General features: G+C 45.1%; 1 protein-coding gene across 6 annotated transcripts in view; it reads left to right on the top strand.

Moving 5' to 3' along the window:
• Positions 1-21,484, top strand: part of sh2d5 (SH2 domain containing 5) — a 95,243-nt gene extending 73,759 nt beyond the window's left edge. For 5 of the 6 annotated variants that reach the window (XM_078558230.1, XM_078558228.1, XM_078558231.1 and 2 more), the window contains 2 exons: positions 18,561-18,720; positions 18,811-21,484. In XM_078558230.1, the coding sequence (XP_078414356.1) occupies positions 18,561-18,720; positions 18,811-19,002 (352 nt within the window). In that variant the 3' untranslated portion in view covers positions 19,003-21,484. The remainder of the gene's footprint in view (positions 1-18,560; positions 18,721-18,810) is intronic. The other variant, XR_013578911.1, reaches the window with a different exon arrangement.
• Positions 21,485-26,239: the final 4,755 nt, after the last annotated feature.

The following is a 26,239-nucleotide window of genomic DNA, read 5'->3' as shown; positions in this document are numbered from 1 at the left end:
ACACTGGTGAGGCCATAACTGGAGTATTGTGTGCAGTTCTGGTCACCACATTACAGGAAGGACATACTAGCTCTGGAGAGAGTGCAGAGGAGATTTACAAGAATGTTGCCAAGGTTAGAAAAGTGTAGCTACAAGGAGAGATTGGATAGGTTGGGGTTATTTTCCTTAGAACAAAGAAGTCTGAGAGGAGACTTGATTGAGGTGTACAAAATTATGAGGGGAATATATAGAGTGGACAGGATAAAATTGTTTCCCTTGGTGAAGAATTCTAGAACCAGGGGACATAGATTCAAGATAAATGGCAGAAGGTGTAGAGGGGACATGAGGAAGAACTTTTTTACGCAGAGGATAGTGGGTGTCTGGAATTCGCTGCCCAAGTTGGTGGTAGAGGCAGAAACTCTAAACTCTTTTAATAAGTACCTGGATCTGCACCTTAAGTGCTGTAAGCTGCAGGGCTATCGGCTGGGTGCAGGAAGGTGGGATTAGGAAGGGCACCTGGGTGTCCTCAGGCTGTCTGGGCAAGATGGGCTGAACGGCCTCCTTCTGTGCTGTAACTTTTCTATGGTTCTATGAGTGTACTTGTAGGCCCCCAAACAGTCAGAGAAATAGGAGAGCAGATATGTAGACAAATTTCAGAGAAGTGTAAAAATAATAGGGAATTTAACTTCCCCAACATTAACTGGGTTAGTCATAATGTGATAGGTTTAGAGGGAGCGGAATTCTTAAAATGTATCCAGGAGAGCTTTTTAAGCCAGTATGTAGAAGGTCCTACAAGAGAGGCGGCGTTCCTGGACTTAATTTTAGGGAATGAAGTTGGGCAAGTAATAGTGGCATCAGTGGGGAGCATTTTGCAGACAGTGATCATAACTCCATTAGATTCAAGGTTGTTGTGGAAAAGGAAAAGGATGGGCCAGAAATCAGAGTTCTAAATTGGGGGAAGGCCGATTTTAATAAGATCAGATATGATTTGGCCAGAGTGGACTGGGAGCAGCTACTTTTGGGTAAATCTGCGTCAGAGCAGTGGGACTCATTCAAGAAGGAAATAGGGAGAGCACAGAGCCAACATATCCCAGTAAAGATGAAGGGTGGGACCAACAAATCCAGGGAACCCTGGATGTCGAGGGATATACAGGATTGGATAAAGAGAAAAAGGGAGGCTTATGGCAGATACCGAGGGCTCAAAACAGCGGAAGCCTCAGAGGAGTATAGAATGTGTAGGAGGGAATTTAAAAAGGAAGTTAGGAGAGCAAAAAGGGGGCATGAAAAAGCATTGGCAGGTAAAATAAAGAAAAATCCAAAGTTATTTTACAAGTACATTAAGAGTAAGTGGATAACTAGGGAAAGAGTAGGGCCCATTAAGGACCATAGTGGTAATTTGTGTGTGGAGCCGGAAGACTTAGGTAGGGTTCCAAATGAATACTTTGTGTCGGTCTTCACAAGTGAGAGGGACGACATGGGTATGGAAATCAGGCAGAAGGACAATGATATAATTTTTAAGAAATTAGCATAGAAAGGGAGGAGGTTCTAAGTGGTCTGGCAGGCTTAAAAGTAGATAAATCTCCAGGCCCGGATGAAATATATCTCAGGCTGTTGAGTGAGGCAAGGGAGCAGATAGCAGGGGCTCTGGCAATAATTTTCAATGCCTCTCTGGCCACAGGAGAGGTGCCAGAGGACTGGAGGACAGCCAATGTGGTACTGTTATTCAAGAAGGGAGGAAGGGATAAACCAGGGAACTATAGGCCAGTCAGTCTAACCTCAGTGGTGGGGAAACTATTGGAAGCAATTCTGAGGGACAGAATTAATCTACACTTGGAGAGGCAGGGATTAATCAAGGACAGTTAGCATGGTTTTGTTAAGGGGAGGTCATGTCTGACCAATTTGATTGAATTTTTCGAAGAGGTGACCAGGTGTGTAGATGAGGGCAGTGCATTTGACATCGTCTCCTTGGACTTCAGCAAGGCTTTTGATAAGGTCCCGCATGGGAGACTGATAACGAAGGTAAGAGCCCATGGGATCCAAGGCAATTTGGCAAATTGGATCCAGAATTGGCTGAGTGGCAGGAAGCAGAGGGTGATGGTTGAGGGGTGTTTTTGTGACTCTGTCCAGTAAGGTTCCACAGGGATCGTTGTTGGGTCCCTTGCTGTTTTGTGGTATATATAAATGATTTTGACTTGAATGTAGGAGGGTTGATCAGTAAGTTCGTAGATGACATAAGAACATAAGAACTCGGAGCAGGAGTAGGCAATTCAGCCCCTCGAGCCTGCCCCGCCATTCATTACGATCATGGCTGATCTCATTTCGTCCTCAACTCCAATTTCCCGCCCTCTCCCAATAACCTTTCAACCCATTACTAATTAAAAATCTGTCTATCTCTTCCTTAAATTTATTCAGCGTCCTGGCATCCACTGCACTCTGAGGTAGTGAATTCCACAGATTCATGACCCTTTGAGAAAAGTAATTCCTCCTCATCTCTGATTTAAATTTACCACCCCTTAGCCTAAAGCTATGGCCTCTCATTCTAGAATGCCCCACAAGGGGAAACATCCGCTCCACGTCTACTTTGTCTATTCCCTTTAGCATCTTATATACCTCAATTAGATCTCCTCTCATCCTTCTAAATTCTAGCGAGTATAGGCCTAAACTGCTCAATCTCTCCTCATAAGACAAGCCCCGCATCTCTGGGATCAATCTAGTGAACCTCCTCTGAACCTCTTCTAGTGTAACTACATCCTTCCTCAAGTAAGGGGACCAAAACTGTGCACAGTAGTCCAGGTGCGGTTTTACCAATGCCTTGTACAGTTGCAACAACACTTCCCTATTTTTATACTCTATTCCTTTAGCAATAAATGCCAAAATTCCATTTGCCTTCCTTATTACCTGCTGTACCTGCATACTAGCTTTTGCGATTCATGCACGAGGACACCCAGATCCCTCTGCACTGAAGCATTCTGAAGTTTCTCTCCATTTAAATAATGTCGCCTTTTTATTCTTCCAACCAAAATGGATAACCTCACACTTATCCACATTAAACTCCATCTGCCATATTTTGACCCATTCACCTAACCTGCCTATATCCATTTGTAAATTTCTTATTTCTTCATTGCAACTTACTTTCCCACCTATTTTGGTGTCATCTGCAAATTTAGCTATAGTACCTTCTATCCCTGAATCTAAGTCATTAATATAGATTGTAAATAGTTGGGGCTCAAGGACCGAACCCTGTGGCACCCCACTAGTTACAGCTTGCCATCCAGAAAAAGACCCATTTATCCCGACTCTCTGCTTTCTGTTGGTTAGCCAATCCTCTATCCAAGCTAATATATTACCCCTAACTCCTTGTGATCTTATCTTGTGTATTAATCTTTTGTGCAGCACCTTATCAAAGGCCTTCTGGAAGTCCTGATGTACCACATCTACAGGATCCCCATTATCCACTTTGCTTGTCACATCTTCAAAGAACTCTAGCAAATTAGTCATACCCTAATTACTCTTCAGAAAACCATGCTGACTCTGATGGATTGCATTTTGACTTTCCAAATGCCCCATTCCTACTTCCTTAATAATGGATTCCAACAATTTCCCAACGACAGACGTTAAATTAACTGGTCAGTTGTTTCCTACTTTCTGTCTCCCCCTTTTTGAATAAGGGTGTTATATTACCATTTCTCCAATCCACTGGAACCTTTCCAGAATCCAGGGAATTTTGGAATATTATAGCCAATGCATCCACTATTTCCACTGCCCCTTCCTTTAAGACCCTGGGATGTAGGCCATCAGGTCCTGGGGACTTGTCACCCTTTAATCCCAATAGTTTGCTCAGTATTTTTTCTCTCGTGATGGTGATTGTTCTAAGTTCCTCCTTCTCTATACCCTCTGCACTACCTGTTACTATTGGGGTGGTACTAGTATCCTCCACTGTGAAAACTGAGGCAAAATATTGATTAAGCATCTCTGCCATTTCTGCGTTTCACCACTATTAACTCTCCAGTCTCGTCCTCCAAGGGACCAACATTCACTTTAGCCACTCTCTTTCCTTTTATATACTTGTAGAAGCTTTTGCTATCAGTTTTTACATTTTGTGCTCGTTTTCTTTCATAATTTACCTTTGCTCTTTTTATTATTTTTTTAGGAACCCTTTGTTGATCTTTAAAAGTTTCCCAATCTTCCAGCCAGCCACTAACATTTGCAATTTGGTATGCCTTAGTTTTTTGCCTTTAAGTTATCTTTAACTTCCTTGCTTAGCCATGGATGCTTTTCCCCCTCTTACCATCTTTCTTTCTCATTGGGATATATTTTACTTGGGAGGAATTGAATATCTCCTTCAATATCTGCCACTGTTCATCAACTGTCCTACCTTGTAGTCTTCCAGCCCAGTCCACTAAGGCCAAATCTGCCCTCATACCTATGTAGTTACCTTTGTTTAACTCCAGAACACTGGTGTGAGACTCAAGTTTCTCGCTCTCAAACTGAACTTGAAATTCTATCATGATATGATCACTCTTCCCAAGAGGATCCTTTACTATGAGATCATTAATTAATCCCATGTCATTACACAAAACCAAATCCAGAATAGCCTGCTCCCTGGTTGATTCCACAACATATTGCTCCATGAAACAATCTCTAATACACTATGAACTCTCCCTCAAGGCTACCCTTGCCAATTTGATTAGTCCAGTCTATAGGCATATTAAAATCACCCACTATTATTGCTGTGCCTTTCTTGCATGCTCCCAGTATTTTCTGGTTTATACTGTGCCCTACTGCTAAACGAAAATTGGTGCGGTGGTAAACAATGAGGAGGACAGCCTTAGATTACAGGAGGATATAGATGGACTGGTCAGATGGGCTGATCGGTGGCAAATGGAATTTAATCTGGATAAATGGGCTTATAAGTGGGCAGGACAAACAAGGCACGGGAATACACGATGAATGGTAGGACCCCTGGGAAGTACCAAGGATCAGAGGGACCTTGGTGTGCATGTCCTTAAGGTAGCGGGACAGGTAGATAAGGTGGTTAAAGAAGGCATATGGGATACTTGCCTTTATTAGCCGAGGCATAGAATATAAGAGCAGGGAGGTTATGCTGGAACCATATAAAACTCTGGGTCGGCCACAGCTAGAATATTGCATGCAGTTCTGGAATCCGCATTATAGGAAGGGTGTGATTGCACTAGAGACAGTGCAGAGGAAATTTACCAGGATGTTGCCTGGGCTGGAGAGTTTTAGTTATGAGGAGAGATTGGATAGACTGGGGTTATTTTCCCTGGAGCAGAGGAGATTGAAGGGGGGACATGATTCAGGTGTATAAAATTATGAGGGGCATACGTAGGGTAGATAGGAAGGAACTTTTCCCCTTAGTGGAGGGATCAATAACCAGGGGGCATAGATTTAAGGTAAGGGGCAGGAGGTTTAGAGGGAATGTGAGGAAGAATTTTTTCACCCAGAGGGTGGTGGGAATCTGGAACTCACTGCCTGAAAGGGTGGTAGAGGCAGAAACCCTCATAACATTTAAGAAGTATTTGGATGTGCACTTGCGATGCCATGGCATACAAGGCTATGGGCCTAGTGCTGGAAAATGGGATTAAAATAGTTAGGTACTTGTTTGACCGGCGCAGACTCAATGGGCTGAAGGGCCTTTTTCTGTGCTGTAGACCGCTATGACTCTATGACATAGATATATTGAATTTCATATCTGAGTTTTCAAACGAATTAAGTGCCCAAGCTTTCCAACTGTTCACTGTGGAAATGTACTTCATGCTTTGGCACCGGACCATTCAAACAAGGAATGGAAAGTCATGACTGTACTCAGTTGTGAAGCTCTTTGCAGTGGAATAGCCTGCTAACACTCACTGTCTATGCTAACACTTGGCCCAGTTCGTGGGGAGCTGTTGTTCTATGGGATATGCCATAGCAATAGATACTGTCTTCTGGAGTGAAAAGGAAGGTGAGGCATATCAGTAGACATTCCTTTGATATTTGGGTGGGATCTGCAGAGTGGCCTGAGGTCATTCTTGATGCTATTACTGATTTAGAATTGCCAGGGAGCAGGGACATAAAATGTTTCTGAATTGGGTTCAGAGGGGCTAATTTATCACTGATCTGTAAACTGATCTGTTTGTGTTTTTTGGAACAACGTCAAAGTTGAGTGTTTTGTAAGAAGCATAAAGGAATGCAGCACAAAGTATGGAAAAAGCACTGTCACAGACTTTCAGGCCATTTATTTCTCTGCATGATTTACCACTCCTGGTTTGGCACTTTTTCACCGGGTGAGGGAAAAAATGAGATGATGGACCCTGGTCTGATTGCATGCATCTCCCAGCGTTTAGATCAAGAATCAATTTGTTAAAGCCTTGAGAGTAGTTTATCTTTCTGTCTCAGCTGATAAATGAGTAGGGGATGGAAAAAACTCAATATCCTTGTGACTGAAAATGGAATAATTCAGTTTGACACTAAAAAGTTTAATCTTCAAACCAATGGGTGGAACATTCTAACTAATACAATCCAGCTGTTTTCCTTCACTTTGGGCTGCCATTTGACCAGTAGCCAGATATGTACAGAACATTGGTTGGGATGAATCTTCTTTAGATTTTAAGTACACAAAATCCAAGGTGAATTTTATTTCTACTCAGTGATTCTGGACAACCTTCAATTTTGTTACCTAAGATAAGGAAGAAGGGAACAAAAACAGGCTATTCTGCCCGTTATACCAATTCCAGCTACACTTTACCCCATCATGGATTCTATCCCATGGACCTAACAGTCATGATAAACATCTCAGAAGAAAATTCTCTGTAGAACTCCACCCTAACCTCAAAGTAATTCAACAAAATGCTAAAATAATGTACAGTAGTAACTCACAATTATGATTTAATGCATGCATTGAACAGGAGCTTACCTTTGCTAGTGAAAAGAATTGTGGGTTTATGTTAAAAGTTGTAAATGGAGCTTAATGCTTGATTGAAATAAAACCACAAAGAGGAAAATGTTACCACTGCTAGTGTCACTTTAGCCATAAGGCATTTATAACAGTGCTTCAAAGAGTTTAATTAGAATTGGAAGTGGCTTGTTCAATGATGGAAGGTGTGAAACTCTTTCACCCCAATTTTTGGGCACTGGGGCTGCAATTCACGGCATGCCCACACCTGTTTAGATGAAGGTGGGTGAGACGCAAAATTCAACTACCTTCCTCATTTGAATGATTATTCCTGCACTTCCAGGGCTGGTCTCTCCTTTGAATGCTGCTGGCGACTTCAGCTCACATTAGAAGATGCCAGCAGCATTGCCACACACCATGTGGTTCAGGCAGCTTGTTTTTGCTGAAAGCAGACTGCCTCTTAAAAAGAATGTGGAGAAAAGATTACTGCAATGGAAATTCGTACAAAGTGAACACCAGGGCACATCAAGGGATCCAGGCTGACGAATGCAGCACTGCAGGCATTAGTAGTGCAGGTCGGCAGGAAGAGAGACACTATGGTCCCATGGGGGTGGGGAGGGGTGCAGGAGACCTTCAAGCTCCATCCACAGAAGGAGGTGGGAGCAAGTGTCCAGGAACATTAACTCAGGGCAGAATCATCCCAGAAATCGGCAAAGTCCGATATCGGGCGGGGAAAGCGGCGTTTGACCCGCCGGCAGCAATGATGGCTTTTTCCGTCGTATTATGCGGCACTTTGTTGAAAAAATGCAGAGGCACAGGTTTCACATTGGATCGCTGGTGGGGCAGCCTCTAATTCGCCCACCCTGCCGTGACCTCAGGCCTTCAGTAATCCAGGTGCCATGTTTAAAGGGCGCCTCTGCACAGGGCTAGCACTCTCTAACAGATTGAAAGCTGCTGGAAAGTCATGGCTGCCAAAGGGAGGAAAATTCTGTCCCCAAATTTAGCAACACCTCCCTCGAGCACCTATTGGATGCAGTGGAGGCTCACCTCGATATCCTCTTTCCCGCTCTGGGTGAAGACCAACAAGCAAGGTCACCAATTTAGAATAGGAAGCAGGGACAGCGGTGGTCAGCGCCAACCAGAGGAAAGCCATGCAATGCTGAACGAGGATGAATGATCTGCTTTGTTCCGCCAGGGTAAGTCACTCTTCTCATCACACTCAAACCCATCACACATCCACAGGATTCTCACTCACTGCCAGTTCAAGGGATATCGCCATTCACGCTCTCACACACATCTTCATCTGCCCTGCAGTTCGTGTCCTCATCCCATTCATGTCACCACTCAGCACCCATACATGCCAGGCATCCTTCTCATCTGGTCTGGCAGTTGTCCTGCTTCCAGTCTCTCCATTTGTATTTATGCAGGACAAGCTGGCACACAACAAAAGGGAGAGGTTGCAGACTGGTGGAGGGATGCCTGACATCGAGGTCCTCACAGACTTTGAAAATAGAGCCATCCAGCTGGTTGGCAATGATCTGGACTGTTCCTGTGCTGACGGTGAGGTGGGCGGCGCTCAGACAATTGAGGATTCAGCAGTGCAACATCCATCAGACAACCATGCTGTGAGTGAGGTTCCCTGTTCCACAGTCCCCTGCCATGCATTAATTATTCTCTCTTTGCTTTCACAGGCACATCTGGGAAGCAGCCGAGAGGGTCCATGAGCAAGGTCCTTGATACCAGCCCTGAGGACACCACGGAAGAGGAATCCACAGGCACCGACATTGATAACCCATCACAGCACTCATCCACACCTGCCACAGCGCAGAGACATACACTTCAGCGGGACATAGTTCTAGAGTAGCCTCGAGGACACAATCTGGTGAGCACATCACACTGTCTCATCCACAGCAGGTGGGGGCAGGGACTTCCCACATTTTCGGCATTCAGTGGACAGCAGAAAGCTAGAAATCTGCTGAGTCTGAGTCAGATGAGGAGCCTCTGGACTCAGTCATGCCTCATTTGCTGGAGCTGCAAAGGCAAGCTCGGGAACATCAGAAAGGGATGTCCGCTGCACTCCTCAGATTGCAAGGCACGATGGAGGAGTCCGTCCGCCTTCAGTCTGAGGTGATAGTGCCGACATCATGCCAACACACCGAGGTCAACATTGGTAGGATGGCAGCCGCCATGGAGACCTTGGTCTAGGATATTGGTCCTGCACTGCTGAAGGAGCTGCACTCCATCACTGAGGCACATGCAGGTATCCATCAGTGTCAACGTGAGAGCAGGATGAGGCATCTCGAGCTCACTCCAGCTGCTCCTTCCTCTCAAGGAGTCAGCCGGGGCCCTCGGACACACATAGGGAGGAGGATCAGCAAGTGCACACACCGGGGCCATCCACTCAGGTGACTCCGGGAGTGTCTGGCCCATCCAAATCCCCTCTTTCTGTGACCCCAGCTGCTGCAGCTCCACAGGCCGAGGAGGGTGCTACTGCCACACTGCAGGACTCTGAAAGTAGGCCAGGGCCTATCAGGTTTCTGCCCTACAGAGGACGCCTGCCAACGTCATCACAGATAACAGGGCGTAGCAGTCAGCAGGCCACCTCCACCTCCGCTGTGGATGTCGGTGGAGCACCAAGAGGTAGTAGCAGGGTTAGAAAGGTCAAGAGGATTTGGTGGGCACAAGGTGGACATAGGTGTTAATCACCTATACTTAAAGTTGACCATTGTAAATACACTCCCAAGAATGACTCCTTATCTATGGCTCCTTGTTATGCTGAGCAGCGTTTGTGTCAATCAGATGTGAAACTTTGCTTCCTGCACAAAACGAAGGTTGCTGTCACAGTCCAGGGCCTCTCCCCTGTGCAGAGTGTGACCTTTTGAGCACAGTGATGGTCCGTCTTCAAAGTCACTGTCCAGATTAGTGATGCGTGTACCTCCATGTGGCTTGTGTTTGCTGCAAGAATCTCGTACCCAAGCATTACTAGGTTCCGTGATGTTCTCTGTGTGCTCTCAGCACCTTTGAGGTGGGGCTGCCCCCATCTCAACACCATTCTTGACAGGTGAAAGTGTGGTGCTGAACGGAACAGGTGATGAAGCCTGCCAAAGAATCAAATTGTCTTAAAGTCCATGTGGCCGCTGTTTCTTGCAGCGTCTCTATATGAGCCTCTTCACAGAACGTGTGCATGCTGCTCTCAGCCAGACAGGTGTCAGGCGTTCCCAGAAGCAATATGAAGATCTCAGGAGCATCTCGTCATCATCCTCCTGGAATCATGTGACAATGGGGACCTCACGACTATGCCTGCTTCGTTTGGCCAGTGCCATGGCCTCATCCCTGCACCCTCGCCTTCCAGGACCTCATCACCCTCATCCTCTTCGACTTTCTCCTCATCGGAGGAGACGTGCAGCTCTTGCATCTCCTCATCATCCAGGTCCTCTGCCCTTTGCATCACCAGGTTGTGTAGCAAGCAGCAAGCCACTATGATGTGCGACACCTTCTGGAGAGTGTACTGCAGTGCTCCACCAGATCTGTCCAGGCACCGGAATCTCATTTTCAGGATGCCAGTGGTGTGCTCAACCAAACTCCCGGTTGCGGCACGAGCCTTGTTGCACCTTCTCTCACCAGGAGTCTGAGGCTGCCACGCAGGCGTCATCAGCCACATCCTTTGTGTGTAGCCCTTGTCCCCATGGAGCTAACCCTGCATCCTGTGTGGTCCCTGGAAGATTTCAGGGATCTGAGACCTGCTGAGGATGTGCGAGTCATGGACGCTTCCGGGTATCTTGAATACACACATGATCCATTTGTTATGGTCGCAGACCAGCTGAACATTGAGAGAGTGGAAGCCTTTGCAGTTCACATACCGGATTACTTGTGGCCAGGGAGGTTTAAGAGCCAAGTGGGTGCAGTTGGTGGCACCCTGCACCTTTGGGAATTTGGAAATCTCAGCGAATCCCAGCGTTCTTGCTTCCTAGCTTGCGTGATCCCTGTCAAAATTGACAAAATTGTGTGCCTTGGCAAAAAGGGCATCCGTGGCCTCCTGGATGCCTTTGTGGTGGAGGCTTGCAAGATTCTGCAAAGGTCTGCAGTGGAGCCCTGGAAGGAGCCATTGCAGTAAAAATTAACCACGGTGGTAACTTTAACTGCCACTGGCAGTGGATGCCCTCCAAGTCCCTGTGGTGCCAAATCCTGCAGAAGATGGCATATGTACGTGACCAGTTCCCTTGACGTGCACAGGCATTGGTGACGCCACTTCTTGCTCATCTTCAGGCAGCACATGCACCATCTGTAGACCCTGGGTCTAGCAGCGCGCCTACGAACGACGGCTCTGTAGGGTTCATTCTCTGCGTGAAGAGAAGGCCATGCTACCCCTTGGTCTTCAGGGTTCTGCTCCTCCCTTTGGCGAGCCAGGCGCCTCCGTCACATTTTTCCCCTGCTTCTCTTTTGCCTATAAGCAATCGGGCAGACAGCAAGATCACCAGACTTCATGACAAGAATTTTCCTGTCGGTGAGCAGGGATGGGGCTCGCTCGCCGACACGGAATGACGTCGGGCGGAACTCCTGACGTCATCCCGCGTCATTTGCATTTTCAGGTCGGCGGGGGTGCAGCCGAGTCAGCTGTGCGCCTGCCAACCTGTCAACGATCTATTGAGGCCATTCAGAAATTAATTAAAGCAATTAGTGGACCTGCCTGTCCAACCTTAAGGTTGGCGGGCAGCCCAGGAGCGCTGGCGGCCTCCTGAAAAAGCATGAAACCTCATCCACGGTCGGGATGAGGTTTCATGATTGAATTAAAAAATTAAGATTAACTTTTACTTAAAGTTACGTCCATGTCCCAACTCATGTGACATTGTCATGGTAAATGAAATTTTGGAAAGAATAACCTGAGGCAGCACTTAGTCTCAGGGAGATCGGAGCGCTCCTTCGCACGCGTGCACTTCTGCATTTGCCATTTCACCCCCTCCCCGCCCGCACAGGGAGCGCACAGCGCTTCCGTGCAGACATTACGCTGGGCGAGCCTTAATTGGCCTGCCCATGAAAAATGGCAGTGCGCCCTCAATCGGGGGCGCTGATTAGAGGGCCGCGTGCCCACGCCCGCTCCCTCACTTCCCCCATGACGGGGGGAAAATTTTGCCCCATGTTCATGATGGTCGTCTCAATGTAGTATCAAAGAGAGAGACGTAAGGGTCAGCAATTGTCTCCTAAGGACCACTCTTGGTCAAGTCATCGCCTGCGGCTACCTCTCAAGGCCTCTTAACATGTGCCAGAGAGTCCAGGCCACCATATGGATGCCCAGTGTTTAGTGCGCATGATGACTCACCATGCCCACGCCCAGCACCACCCACACCACATGACCGAGTGGCGGCAGCTTCGGCCACTCGGCTGCATCCTGAACTCTCATCTCAGGCACAGGCATTTTCCTAACCTGGGCCCCAAGGCTTGCTTGACTAGACTGACTCCAAGCATGTCTCAATCGAGCTCAAGCTAAACACTCTCAGCTGTGGTGGACTGCTCATCTTTAACAAATTTTGCCATTAGCCTGGCATTTTCTTCTCCCCCGCCCCCCCCCCCTGCCCGCATGTGTTTGGACTCAAAATTCAGCCTGTGCTACCATGACCCATCTGGCACTGTTGCCCTTGCCCTGGGGTTCCCTTCTCCCCCTTCCCCACCCTGCCCCATGTGCACTGTTGCCCTTGCCCTTGCCCTAAGGTTGCCTTTTCCCCCTTCCCGCTCTGTACTGTTGCCCTTGCCCCGACACCACAAGCCAGCCACGAATAAGCCACTGTGGAGCCTTGACTGTGTGCCCCCCTCACCCCACCACTCCCCCAAGCCCCCGCCCCCCCCACCAGCCCCCTGAATTCACGGAGCTACTGGGATCATCACAAGCACTGCGCAAAGTTGTGTGCACTCGCCTCCAAGTTCCCCTCGAAGTTGAGGTCGCCAGGTGCACGCCTTTTAAAGGCAGTTGTAAATCACCGGTGTCATGAAATCACACCGATGTGGGATTTAAATTTGACATGGGGAGATGATTTTGGTGTGTGGCCACACTAATGATATGCGAATTTATACAAATTAAGTTCTCGCCGCCCAATGCTCGACGACAGGAAACGCAGCCGCCATTGATGGTGGGGAGGGGACAATTGCATCCTGGATTTATGTTATCAGGAAACGCAACTAGGGCCACCTTATGAGATTCTCTGATCTTGCCACCAAATATGCCGTCACGATTGTGTGTAGAAAATCCTGGCCCCAGTGTATGGACCAGTGGACTTTGCGGCAGTGCCACAAGAAATCTAATGACCTGATGACCTTACATCACTGAATGTGTCTTCACTGAAATAAAAGCATTTTCTGCTTTTATTTCAGATTTCCAACATCTGCAGTATTTTGCTTTTGTATTAGACTCAAAAACTGGTGCCTGCATAGATGCAGCAGCTCAAGGAGGAAGGCAGAGACAACAGCACAGCAGGGATGAAGGGGCCCCTTCACATACTACAGCTGCCAGCTCAGACATTGAGGAGAATTTTCTGAATGTCGGGCGGGCCAGTCGGGAGCGGGCGAGAGCTGATCGCCGCCTGCGATTGGCGCCCGGGCCAATTAAGGCCCGCCCAGTGTGATGCACGGCCAGTAGCGCTCAGCACTACCTGTGCAGGCGGGGGGGGAAAGAGGGAGAGTCGGAGCCTGTGCTCTTTCGCGCATGCGCGTAAAGGAGCATAGAAATCTCCCTGAAGCACGGAGCTGCCTCAGGGAGATTAAGTACATATTGAGATTTTTTAGTAAAGACAAAAATTATTTACACATGTTCCCTCATGTGACAGTGTCACATGAGCTGGGGCATGTTTATGAATTGTGCAAAATTTATTTATTTATTTAATAAAACCTTCAGGAAACCTCATTCCGCCTGTGGATAAGGTTTCCTGAAAATCGTGAAGGCTGCTTGGGCTCTTTGCCTGCCCACTAACCTTAAGGTTGGACTGGCAGTGTTGATGAGCACTTTAACTGTTTTTTTGTTCTGATGAAGAGTCATACAGACTCGAAACATTGACTGTATTCCTCTCCGCAGATGCTGTCAGACCTGCTAAGTTTTTCCAGCTATTTTTGTTTTTGTTTCAGAATCCCAGCATCCACAGTATTTTGCATTTAACTGGTTTTTTAATGGCCTTAACAGGCCGTTGACAGTTCAGCAGGCGCACAGCAGCCTCCGGCACGCGCCCACCGAGCGTAATATCTAAATGACGTGCGCTGACATCGAGATGCATGCCGGACGTCACCGCACGCCATTTTATGCGTCAGCATGTCGGGCCTGCCCCCGTACACTGATGTCAAAATTCTGGCCATTGGCACTGCAATTATATTGGAGTCTTATATAGAGTTGGGATCGGCACATAATGAGTCTCAGGGTATGAGTGGGCTGCAAGCGGGTGGGCTAAAGGATAGTTTTCTTATCAGCATGCCAGAGGGGAAGATGACAGACAAATATTACTGCAGAGAACGCTGATGAGGGCCTCGATGGAATGGCATTTAGGAGGGTGGTGAATGGGCAGATACACTGAAATGCTGGGTTCATTGATTGGCCTGTCAGGCAGCCTCCTGTCACTGTCAAGGAGCAGGGAGGAGTCTGGCTCCAACTTAGTAGAAGGGATGTCATGGAGCTTGCCCTGTCCACTGATATCTCCCTGTCATACAGCAGACCCAGAGGCATTGTCACTGCTGCCCCCATACTTGTTGCAGCCTTTGTGTGGACAGACGACCAGTTCCTCTGCCTTCCCTGTGAAATGTGGCAATACTCTCTGCCAAATGGAGCAAAACACTCCAAAAATACTTGAGAGTACTTTCAGACCCTTTCCAATATAAAAAGTTTCATAAAATTTGCTTACTGTAATCAGGATGCCTGGCTCTTTAAATAGCTCCATTTCAGGGTCCAAATTGCTGCACCATGCCTTTTTTTTTTCAGGAATGGACAACACAAGCATTATCAAGACTTACATTGCCCAATTTCAGAATCCTGGCTTCATATAGCCAGTTAGGCTGTATGACATCAGGATAGCACCGATTCAGTGTGTTTTGGCACATGCAAAGTTGCAGCTGTGTACACCCATATCAATGAAGAATGCCACATGGGCTGCACTGGTAGCAGCCCATTACATTGCCTGCCCCCAGGGAAGCAAGGTAGGCCTGTGTAGCGAATGTATTCGAATGAAGCGAATGAAGATTCCATTGTAGGTCAGGGAGTCAGAGTGGTCCTTCTTGTGTTGGGAAGCTATTGTTTGAACAGGATAACATTTGATCCTTGATACAAAAAAGAAATAGTAAACTGGAGCAGGGCAGAGATTTGGTGATGTCAAATACTAAATATGTATTTGTTATCTGCTCAATCAGAGGAAATGGACAAATATATCAAAAATAAAACTAAAAGTTACTCACAGTAAGGGAGTATAAACTTCGAAGTTCTTAAATGTGTAGAGACTGAATACCTAAAATTAAATAAAAAATAAATTGTGAAATTATTGACCCAAATTTTGCAGTCAGAGGCAAATGAATGGCATTGGCTATTTATGGGCTTTTAAGTGGCTACTTAACATCATTGGGTGTCTAAAACAACACCGCGCCCTCCACAGAGAATTAGGAATCTGTGTGAACAGGGCAAGCATTCAAAAAGATTGAAGAATCCTCACCGAGAGAGAAAGGACAGATTTAATGCTCTCCCCAAGGCGAATTTGGCATTTAACTGGGGCGGGGGGGGTGTGCCAGATGAAGACCCCGCCGCTTCCCGCCTCTGTCAGGGCCAGAAAGGCTCTTGGATGGCTTGCCCTTCCTTCCGCCGCTGGTATTAACCAGCAGCAGGCAGGGCAGTGACCATGTACGAAGCCTGAAAAGCAACCCTTTTGGGATTGCTTGCAAGCTTCCAGGGGTGTCCCTCGTTCAAAGGCACTCAGTGCCTGATTGAGGGTCCTGGTATGGGGGTGGGAATGGAGGGGGGCCCGACTGAGAGCCATCCCCATCTTGTATTTGTTGCCGATACCCTTCCTCCCTGTCCCGCGACCCCTATCCCATCCTCAGTCATCTGTGGCTGGGTCCCTCAGCAACCCGAGGCCTCTCCCTGGGTGCATTGCTAGCAGCTGCCACGCTCACATTGGTGCTGCTTGCACTGGAAAACAGAGGCTAGCAGCTCTCATGGGCAGATTTCTGCCCCCCTCCCCCCCCATGTCCTTAATCCTGGGGAGGACCTGCCACTGGCCATTTAAGTGCCTGTTTGGCACTTAATTTGGCAGGCCTTCCCCAAAGGATTTGGGGCTCTCGTTGGCTTGCCAACTGGCAGGTGGGATCCCAGTCAACTTAAACAAATACTCTCCCACAGAGTGTAGACCAGGGATTGAAAGTTAAAATATTTAACTCAACATAAAATCAAGTACAGAAAACAAAATAGAGGAAAATAAAGATGATATTAAGAGAGAGACATAAAAGAGGCAAAGGACAGGTCTTTAAATTTTATTTAAAAAACATCCCCACCAATAATTCAAATTTGAAGGAATGAGATCCTAGAAAAGTTAATCTCAAGTGCCAGAGAGGTCATTTGGCAGCAATTGAGACTCTTCAATCTGTTAATTTTTTTTCTTAAGATTTGTTCTTGTAATGTGAGCATCACCAGAACGCCAGCATTGCCTGCCCATTCTTAATTCCCCTTGAGCAGGCCTTGGCGAGTTGGCCAGAACTGATTGGCTTGCTCGGCCATTTCAGAGGGTATTTAAGAGCCAACCACACTGATGTGGTGTGGAGCCACATGTAGTCCAGACCAGGCCTCAAGGATGACTAACTATCTCCCCTGAAGGACATTAGTGAACTAGGTGGGTTTTTACAACAATCTGGCAGTTTAATAATAATTATGATTGAGACTAGTTTCTTGTTCCAGATTAATTAATTGGGTTTAAATTCCTCCAGCTGCCATGATGGAATTTGAACTCGTGCCTCCAGATCATTGGTGTGGGGTCCGGATTACTAGTCCAGTTTCATTACTATAATGCTAATGTCGCCCATTTACTTGTATGAACAAACTCCAACTTTGTCTGGCACATTTAATGGTAACCAATGGATAAGTACTGCAACTTAATGCCCTTACATGGATATCAATGCCAAGTCTCTTGGCGAGATACCGTTAGAGCAAAGCTTATGGAGGATAAGGGCAAGTCAGAGAGCAACGTCCAGATTTCCATGTTTATCTGTGCATGTGTGAACACTGGAAGTTGCTGTCTGATTTACACCAAAATAATGGTGAATGCTGCAAACTTCAGTGTTATTTTTCTTGCAAAATCTAGGCCACTATCTGTGTAGCTGAAATCTTGTGTGATACTTGGCAGAATAATGATTCTGGACAATTGTTCTGCTTCAGTGCCAGAGAGGTTGTTAGGCAGCAATTATCAAGCAGTTAATTTTTTTTCTAAGATTCGTTAAAATCACAGAATTTGCTATTTTATCAGAATTAGAATTGCTACAGCACCGAAGGAGGCACTTCGGCCCATCGTATCCATGCTGGCTGGCTGCAAGAGCAATTTAGTTAGTCCCACTTCCCCATTCTTTCCCATTGCCCTGCAAATGTTTTCTCTTAAGGTGCTTATCCAATTCCCTTTTGAAAACCATTACTGAATTTTCCCCCAACTATACTGTCAGGGAGTGCATTCCAGATCCTAACCACTCACTGAAAAAGATATTTTCTCATTTTCACATGTTACCATTGGTACTTTTGTCAATTACTTTAAATCTGGTTCTCAAGCCTTCTGTCAATGGGAACAGTTTCTCTCTATCTAATCTGTCTAGACCCCTCATGATTTTGAACACCTCTGTCAAATCTCCTCTCAACTTTCTCTTCTCTATGGATTACAACCTCAATGTCTCCAGTCTATACACATGACTGAAGCCCCTCATCCCTGGAACCATTTTTATAAATCTTTTCTAAACCTCCCCAAAGCCTTCACATTCTTCCTCAAGTGTTGCCCCCAGAAGTGTCACAATACTCCATTTGAGGCCAAACCAGTGTTTTATAAAGGTTCACCATAACCTCCTTGCTTCTGTCCTCTCTGCCTCTGTTTATAAAGTCCATGAACCCATATGTCTTTTTAGTCACTTTCTCAACCTTCAATGACTTTTGTACATATACCCCCAGGTATCCCTGCTCCAGCATCCCTTTAGAATTGTACCCTTTAGTTTATATTGCCTCTCCTCATTCTTCTCACCCAAATAGCCTCTTGAAGTCTATCACTATCCTCCTCACAGTTCACAATACTTGCAAGTTTTGTGTTATCTGCACATTTTAAAATTGTGCCCCCTACACCCAAATCTAGGCTATTAATATTTTGAAGAAAAGCAATGGTCCTAATGCTAATCTCTCAGGGACCCCATTGTATACTCACCTCCAGTCTAATTCTCTGGACGATTAAATGGACTGCTGCACATTTTAAAACTGTGCCCCCTACACCCAAATCTAGGCTATTAATATTTTGAAGAAAAGCAATGGTCCTAATGCCAATCTCTCAGGGACCCCATTGTATACTCACCTCCAGTCTAATTCTCTGGATGATTAAATGGACTGCTTAAAAAACATAACTTTTAACAATGTTAAGATCAAGTTGCTGGCTTCTCTTCACAAGCATCTGATATTCTGTAAACCATTTCACATATTTTATATTTTGTAAAGGGATTACGCCACAGCACTTTTAAAGCATGATGTTATGGGAGCTTTTTTACTATGGGTGAATCCTGGCCCCCTGCAGTGCTGGACACTGATGATGCGGACCCCTTTTGGCGTGATAAACTATCTGATCTGTAAAAATGATGAAGGCAAATATTATCTGCAGGTATGATTACGAAAACTTTAAAAATTATGAAATGCTCTTTTTTCTAACGGTAGCTTTTAACATTTTTAATATGCATTTATTCTCTTCCAGCAACTCAACACATTAATGTTTCCCAGCATAAAAGCCTTGGTAGATCATTACACAGCAAATGAAGATGGTCTCTTTTGTTGTCTGAGTGTTTCAAGGGTAAATCACTGCTATGAAGAACAAGATTCTACAGAATGCTATGGCTTGGACCCAATCCAAATCAAACCCGAGGACAGGCAGATCGCTTCAGATTAGTGAAGTGGAATTTCCATGAACTGAAGAGGTTGCTTCTTGCAGGTCATAACGAGAGACTAGCTGCAAGTTGTGATGTGCATTGTGATTTAGGAAAATTAAATGCAACAAACTTGAATCACAGGTTCAGTGACATCAGACACTACTGCAGTGGCCTGACAGTCTGATTGTTGTGGGAGTTGACTCACATTGTACAATTGCATGACTCGGAAGTTGTAATAATAATATTATCTTGTGACTCAAACAAGATATTCATGTCTTCCGCATGAAGGTTTCTTCAATCTCTTCAAAAGCAGACCAAGCTAATATTTGGTGAGTTGAGGTTTGATACAAATCATTCTATTTTATTTCACAGCAAATTAATATACAGACCAACAGCTGTGATTAGAATAGAATAGTTCAACTATCTTTGCATAATGTTGCAAAATAGAAACACTCCCCCATTGATGCGAAGCTTTTAATTACCATAAGAGCTTCCATCCTCCAGCATTTTTAATCTCATTTCCTCAGTTAACAAACCTGACTACCTTTCTATCTAAAGAAAGCCCATCTTTATGTGTGCTTGTTTCTCTTTGTTTGTGAAGAGGACGATGTAAAAAGAGGGTCAGAGCTTTCAAACGCAGTTAAGGTGTCCTTTGATTAGCCATACACGCTAACAAATTGCTTGTTTAGTCTCAATTTAGCATGTGGATAACCTTTCATCTAGTGCCTTTTTAAATAATTCATGATAATGCACATTGCTTTCAAAACCAGTATTAAAAATAACTTATTTTCAAATCCTTTCTGTGGAAATATTGTCAAAAATACTAAAACCTGCCAGCAATGTATTGCAAGCCTTGCAAGAATAATTGTTAAGTGAAAGATAGAACTCATGTAAGGGGCAGTGCAAAAGGATATGGGTTTATGAGAATGTTTTGAGGGATTAGACAATGCAAGAGTTAAATCACCGTAGGCTTTTCTCTAAAGCTACTGTTCTGCAAAAATGCGCTTTGGATTGTCAGCTGACTTCAGACAGAGGTAGTGTCCTAAGTGGCCTTGTTATTGCACAAATTAATTATTATTGCTAGGAGAGGGGTAAAGAACAGGGTGAGACTTAAAACTGACCACAGCCTTATCGCTTTCTGTGGGAATGTGCAAACTTTAGCACATTGCTGAAATATAATCATATATAATATTTGTTTACTGCTTTTCAGCATCAAGTTTTGCTAGACTACAGTTTAATAATAAGATTGCTAGTCTATAGGTTTATTACTGTGGATTTATTTCTCATCTGTTGGTATCAAGGAAAAGGATGTTACAAACTAGATTTCATATACAGTTAGAACTTTTGTCTGTGAGGTCCTGGGTTACATCATCAAAAATGAAAACAGAAAATAAGTACTGACAAAACCTGCGCTTAGGCTAAAAAACAGATAAGGAAGGTCCAAGGCCTGTACCTGAACTTGCTGTGTTAATGGTTCAGTAGATTTCTCCAGTTTTGTTTTTTGGAGTATATCCTAGTGAGTTGGGATTTTTTCAAGGTAGAAAAACCAGGATGTACTCCAGACAGTTATAGACGGGCATATAAGAATATGGGGAACAGATCACAACTTCTACCCAAAGGCTAATCACGGGTAATATATGTTTTAATTGTACTTTGCAAACTGCTCAAATATTGTACTGTATTAAATCTCACATGTTTAAATAAAAATTGTAACTGTTAACCAATGTAGACATAGCTTTGAACCATTGAACAAACAGTTCAAAAGACTTTAAATTTATTACAGGTGACTAGCTTTAACAAGCATGGATATTTACAACAAGAATCAGTTGTCCTTAAAGATTGTATACACAGTGGAATTTGAAAAATCTCTGATCCCTACCTTGCAGGTAGAGGTACTGTTTTGCAGCTTGACGCAGATTATGGCACCAACCATGATCTCTTCTGCTTCTGTCGGTGTGAAAAATTCCAATTAATTACTGTATTAGAAATGTCCTTGTTTGATTTTAATATGATTATCTTGAAATCATATGGTATTACAGTTAAACTCTCAAATAGGGTGAAGCTGGCACAAGGCAATAAGTAATCTTAACAAGTTTGCCTTTGTTTCATTAAAATCATGATGGTAATGTAAGGTCATTTTTATTATGTGATATTAAGCAATTGGTTTATGTTCTGTACATTTGTATTACATATAATTCCTAACCTAAATACAAATGTTGAATACAAAGTAAGTATAAAATTGTTCCAGTTATGCATTTTTAAAAATGTGGTCTTAAAGATTCAGGTTCTCGTGGACGAATTCACTCTCACTATATTTCTTTGTCTTATCATCTCACAGAAACAAAACAAATCTGACTAGTATATCTAAATTACTATATTGTGCTTTTTGACTTTGAATGTACATTCTCGTGTTATAACTGTATTTTTTTATTTTTTTAAGTTGTTGATGTTTTAATACCATTCATTACAGAAAATCCATAATAAAGAGCATGTGAACTGTGACTTTTAGCACCTAACATTTTTTTCTGGAAGTGAGTGAAGAGAGTATTGAGATTGATGCATGAGTCAAATCCATTTTAGTCTTGCTTGGCCAAGCAAATCACCTGCAGTTGAGACAATGGGAATAAGACCAGCTCCCAGGTCTTTCCAGTGAACCTGGTGCTAGGACAATGGCTTGATAGGCATTGATTTCCTTTATTTATGCCTCCCATCCCCCAGTCCCACAATGGGGAGCCGCCTGGCCTATTTGCAGGACTTCTCACAGTTGTCCAGCATAAATTGTGAACGCAAAGGGAAGAGCTGAACATCTATTCCTCCACTCAGTGGTGTTGCATAGATGTCAGCATTCTATCCTAGGCCTGTCAAAAGATAATGAGTAGCATTTTCTTTCAGAACTGTAGATTCCAGCTTTAAATCAAAAATGTTAGTAAGATACATTTGCCTTGGATGGGACATGTTGGCATAAAATAGAACAACTCACTCAGACTGTGATACAAGGGAGATTCGAAGCTTACTGCGGATCTGAAAATCCTGGTTCATTTACAAATTGTTGAAATAATTGCACCTGAATTTATATTTTTGAAAAATGCTTGAGTAAATTTAATAATTAGAGCCCCAAAATTACACAGTAAGATAACAGAATACAAATGCTCAATGCATTCATCTCAAGTTCCTCTCAGTTAATTCTTCTACTAAAATGGCAGAACGAGGAAGCTGAGACTCCATGGGTATGGAATTGGGCTCTGTCGCACTATTGGTGTCAGTGCTATGGAAGTCCCAAAAGCCTACAATGGTGCCAAATGTATTCACAGTTGCTTCTGGTAGAGTGTCCCATGCATGCTCCGGAAGCATCAGAAGAGATGTTATCATGACGGCTCCAGATGATCTGATGCTCTTTTAACAAACTTGGTTTGCACATGCACAGTGTAAGGCAGTGCTGATCACTGTCAGCTGAAAGTGGGTTCAGCAGCCTGATGGATCCCTACTGGTGCTACTTAAAGGCTCAGCCACCAATTTGAAAGTGAGGTACTTTTGACTTCTGTTTAGACAATTTAGTGGAAGTACAGTGTGCATCTTTTGAGGTATTTTGAAGAGCTGCTGCTTAAAATCAGGGACGGAATAGGATTTGGTGATTGAAGTATGGAGACCGTGGCTGCACTTTCACAGAGAAAAGGCTACAGAGGAGAGAGAGGAGGAAAGGGGCTCTCTACAGAATGTCATGATAATAGCTGATTGTGGTTGAGGACTCCAGTATTAGATACTATGTGGTACTCTGTACTATATAGAGGGGTCACCTGACCTAGGGGTTGAAGGTCAGATAGCACATGTTGGAGCCTGTCTTGATAGAGTTCAGACACTGCAGATATGTGTTCATGTCAGGAAGATGTGTTATCAATAAAGTTAGCTCAGCTACAATCTCGACAGCCTGTGTGCATCATTAAAAAGAGAAATAAGAAACAAGACATAGTGTCAGAAGTAAACTAAATGCAACAATGGAGATTCTGAAACCACTGACAGAGCTCAGTTTGGAGGGCAATCTTGCCAAAAACTGGAGGAGGTTCCAGCAAAGATTCAAGCTGTACCTCATAGCGACGGCCAGTTATAAAAAAGACCCTCAGGTACAGTCTTCCAACTTTCTTCACGTAGTAGGGGAAGAAGCCCTAGAAGTTTATAACACATTCATGCATGCCAATCAAGCGGGCTGCTTAGTCCTGGATGGTGTCAAGCTTCTTAAATGTTGTGGGAGCTGCACTCATCCAGGCAAGTGGGGTGTATTCCATCACACTCCTGACTTGTGCCTTGTAGATGGTGGACAGACTTTGCGGAGTCAAGAGCTGAGTTACACTCCACAGAATTCCCAGCCTCTGACCTGCTCTTGTAGCCACAGTATAAATATATGGCTGGTCCAGTTCAGTTTCTGGTCAATGGTAACCCCCAGGATGTTGATAGCGGGGGATTCGGCCATTGAATGTCATGGGGTGATGGTTGGATTCTCTATTGTTGGAGATGGTCATTGCCTGGCACTTGTATGATGTGAATGTTATTTACTGCTTATCAGCCCAAGACTGAATGTTGTCCAGGTCTTTCTGCATATGAGCAAGGACTGCTTCAGTATCTGAGAAGTTGTGAATGATGCTGAACGTTGTGCAATCGTCAGCGAACATCCCTACTTCTAACCCTATGATGGAGGGAAGGTCATTGATGAAGCAGCTGAAGATGGTTGGGGCCAAGTCACTGCCCTGAGGAACTCCCGCAGCTAAGTCCTGGGACTGAGATGATTGATCTCCAATAATCACAAGCATCTTCCTTACTGCTAGGTAAAACTCCCACCAGTGGAGAGTTTTCTCCCCGTTTCCCATTGACTCCAGTTTTGCTAGGGCTCTTTGATGCCACACTCGGTCCAATGCTGCTTTGATGTCACATCACCTCTCAATTCACCTTGAGTTCAGCTCTTCTATCCATGTTTGGACTAAAGCTGTAATGAGGTCAGGAGCTGAGTGGCCCTGACAGAACCCAAACTGAGCGTGAGTGAGCAGGTTATTGCTGAGTAAGTGCCACTTGATAGCCCTGTCAATGACCCCATCCATCACTTCCTGGATAATCGAGAGGCGACTGAGGGGGTGGTAATTGGCAGGGTTGGATTTGTCCTACTTATTATTGTCATGGCATACCTGGGCAGTTTTCCACATTGCCAGGTAGTCGCCAGTGTTGTAGCTGTACTGGAACAGCGTGGCTAAGGGCGCAGCAAGTTCTGGAGCACAAGTCTTCAGTACTATTGCTGGAATGTTGCAGGGCCCATAGCTTTTGCAGTATCCAGTGCCTTCAGCTATTTCTTTATATCAGGTGGAGTGAATCTAATTGACTGAAGACTGGCATCAGTGATGCTGGGGACTTCAGGAGGAGGCTGAGATGGATCATCCACCTGGCACCTGTGGCTAAAGATTGTTGTAAATGCTTCAGCCTTGTTTTTGCACTGATGTGCTGTGGTCCCCCATCACTGAGGATGTGGATGTTTGTGGAGCTCCCTTCTCCTGTTCGTTGTTTAATTGTCCACCACCATTCACAGCTGGATGTGGCAGGACTGCAGAGCTTAGATCTGTTCCGTTGGTTGTGGGATTGCTTAGCTCTGTCAATCACTTGCTGTTTTTGCTGCTTGACGTGCAAGTAGTCCTGTGTTGTAGCTTCACCAGGTTGACACTTCATTTTTAGGTATGTCTCATGCTGCTCCTGGTATGCCCTCCTGCACTCTTCATTGAATCAGGGTTGATCCCCTGGCTTGGTAGTAGGTAGAGTGGGGGATATGCAGGGCCATGAGGTTACAAATTGTGGTTGAGTACAATTTTGCTGTTGCTGATTGTCCATAGCGTCTCATGGTTACCCAGTTTTGAGTTTCTAGATCTGTTTGAAATCAATTCCAATTAGCACGGTGGTAGTGACACACAACATGATGAGGGTATCCTCCGCATGAGGACGTGACTGTCTCCTCAATGTGAGGTTGTGATTTTGTCTCCTCAAGGACTGTAGGGTGATCACTCCTAACAATGCTGCCATGGGCAGATGCATCTGCGACAGATGAGGACGAGGCCAAGTAAGTTTTTCCCTCTTGTTGGTTCCCTCACCACCTGCTGCAGACCCAGTCTAAATGGCAGCCCTTTCAAATTCAGCCAACTCGGTCAATAGTGGTGCTACTGAGCCACTCTTGGTGATCGACTTTGCCGTCCCCCACCCAGAGTACATTCCGTGCCCTTGCACCCTCAGTGCTTCCTTCGAGTGGTGTTCAACCTGGAGGAGTACTGATTCATGAGCTGAGGGCAGGACGGGACAGGGAGGTGCTGAAGAGGCAGCTGGTGGTAATCAGCAGGAGGTTTTCTTGCCCATGTTTGACCTGATGCTATGTGACTCATTTCAGAGTTGATGTTGCAAACTCCCAGGACAACTCCCACCCGACTGTATACCACTGTGCCGCCACCTCTGGTGATGGTGGTGTCTGGGATGTTGTCTGTAAGGTATGATTTTGTGAGTATGACTTTGTCAGGCTGTTGCTTGACTAGTCTGTGAATTATGCCTTGACTATGTCTTGACTAGACAGCTTTTTGGCACAAGCATTTTGGCACAAGCCGGGGAGGGGGGGGTGGTGGTTGTTGGGACAAGCAAGCAGTGATAGGAGGAGATAACCAAAAGATGTCACAGACAAAGGAACAAAGGGGTGTTGGAGACCTTCAACAACTCTTTGTTCTTTTGTCTGTGACATCCTTTGGTTATCTCCTCCTATCACTGCTTGCTTGTCCCAACAACCCCCCAACCCCTTCTCACCACCACCACCCGGCCTTAAACCAGCTTATATTTCACCTTTCCTATTTCCACTTAGTTCTGTTGAAGGGTCGTGACGACTCGAAACGTCAACTTTGCTCTTCTCCGCCGATGCTGCCAGACCTGCTGAGTTTTTCCAAGGATGGCAGATTTCCTTCCCTAAAGGGCATTTGTGAACCAGGTGAGTTTTTACAACAATTAACAACACAATTACCAAGACTAGCATTTTAATTCCAGATTTAAATTCCACCAGTTGCTGTTGTAGGATTTAAACATGTCCCCAGAGCATTAGCCTGCTCCTCTGGATTACTAATGACATTACCACTATGCCACTGCCATCCCCCAATACAAACAGAAATGATTTATCGACCCTGTTTTGCAGGTGCCATTGCTTGTCTTGGTGCTCCTGTGTCTGAAACTGAAGATGGTTGATGAGAAGGAACCAGC

The sequence above is a fragment of the Cetorhinus maximus genome, chromosome 15 (genome assembly GCF_964194155.1).
Source record: "Cetorhinus maximus chromosome 15, sCetMax3.hap1.1, whole genome shotgun sequence".
NCBI classification, from domain to species: Eukaryota; Metazoa; Chordata; class Chondrichthyes; order Lamniformes; family Cetorhinidae; genus Cetorhinus; species Cetorhinus maximus.
The sequence above is the reverse complement of the archived record's forward strand: the minus strand, read 5'-3'. Positions and strand labels throughout refer to the sequence as shown.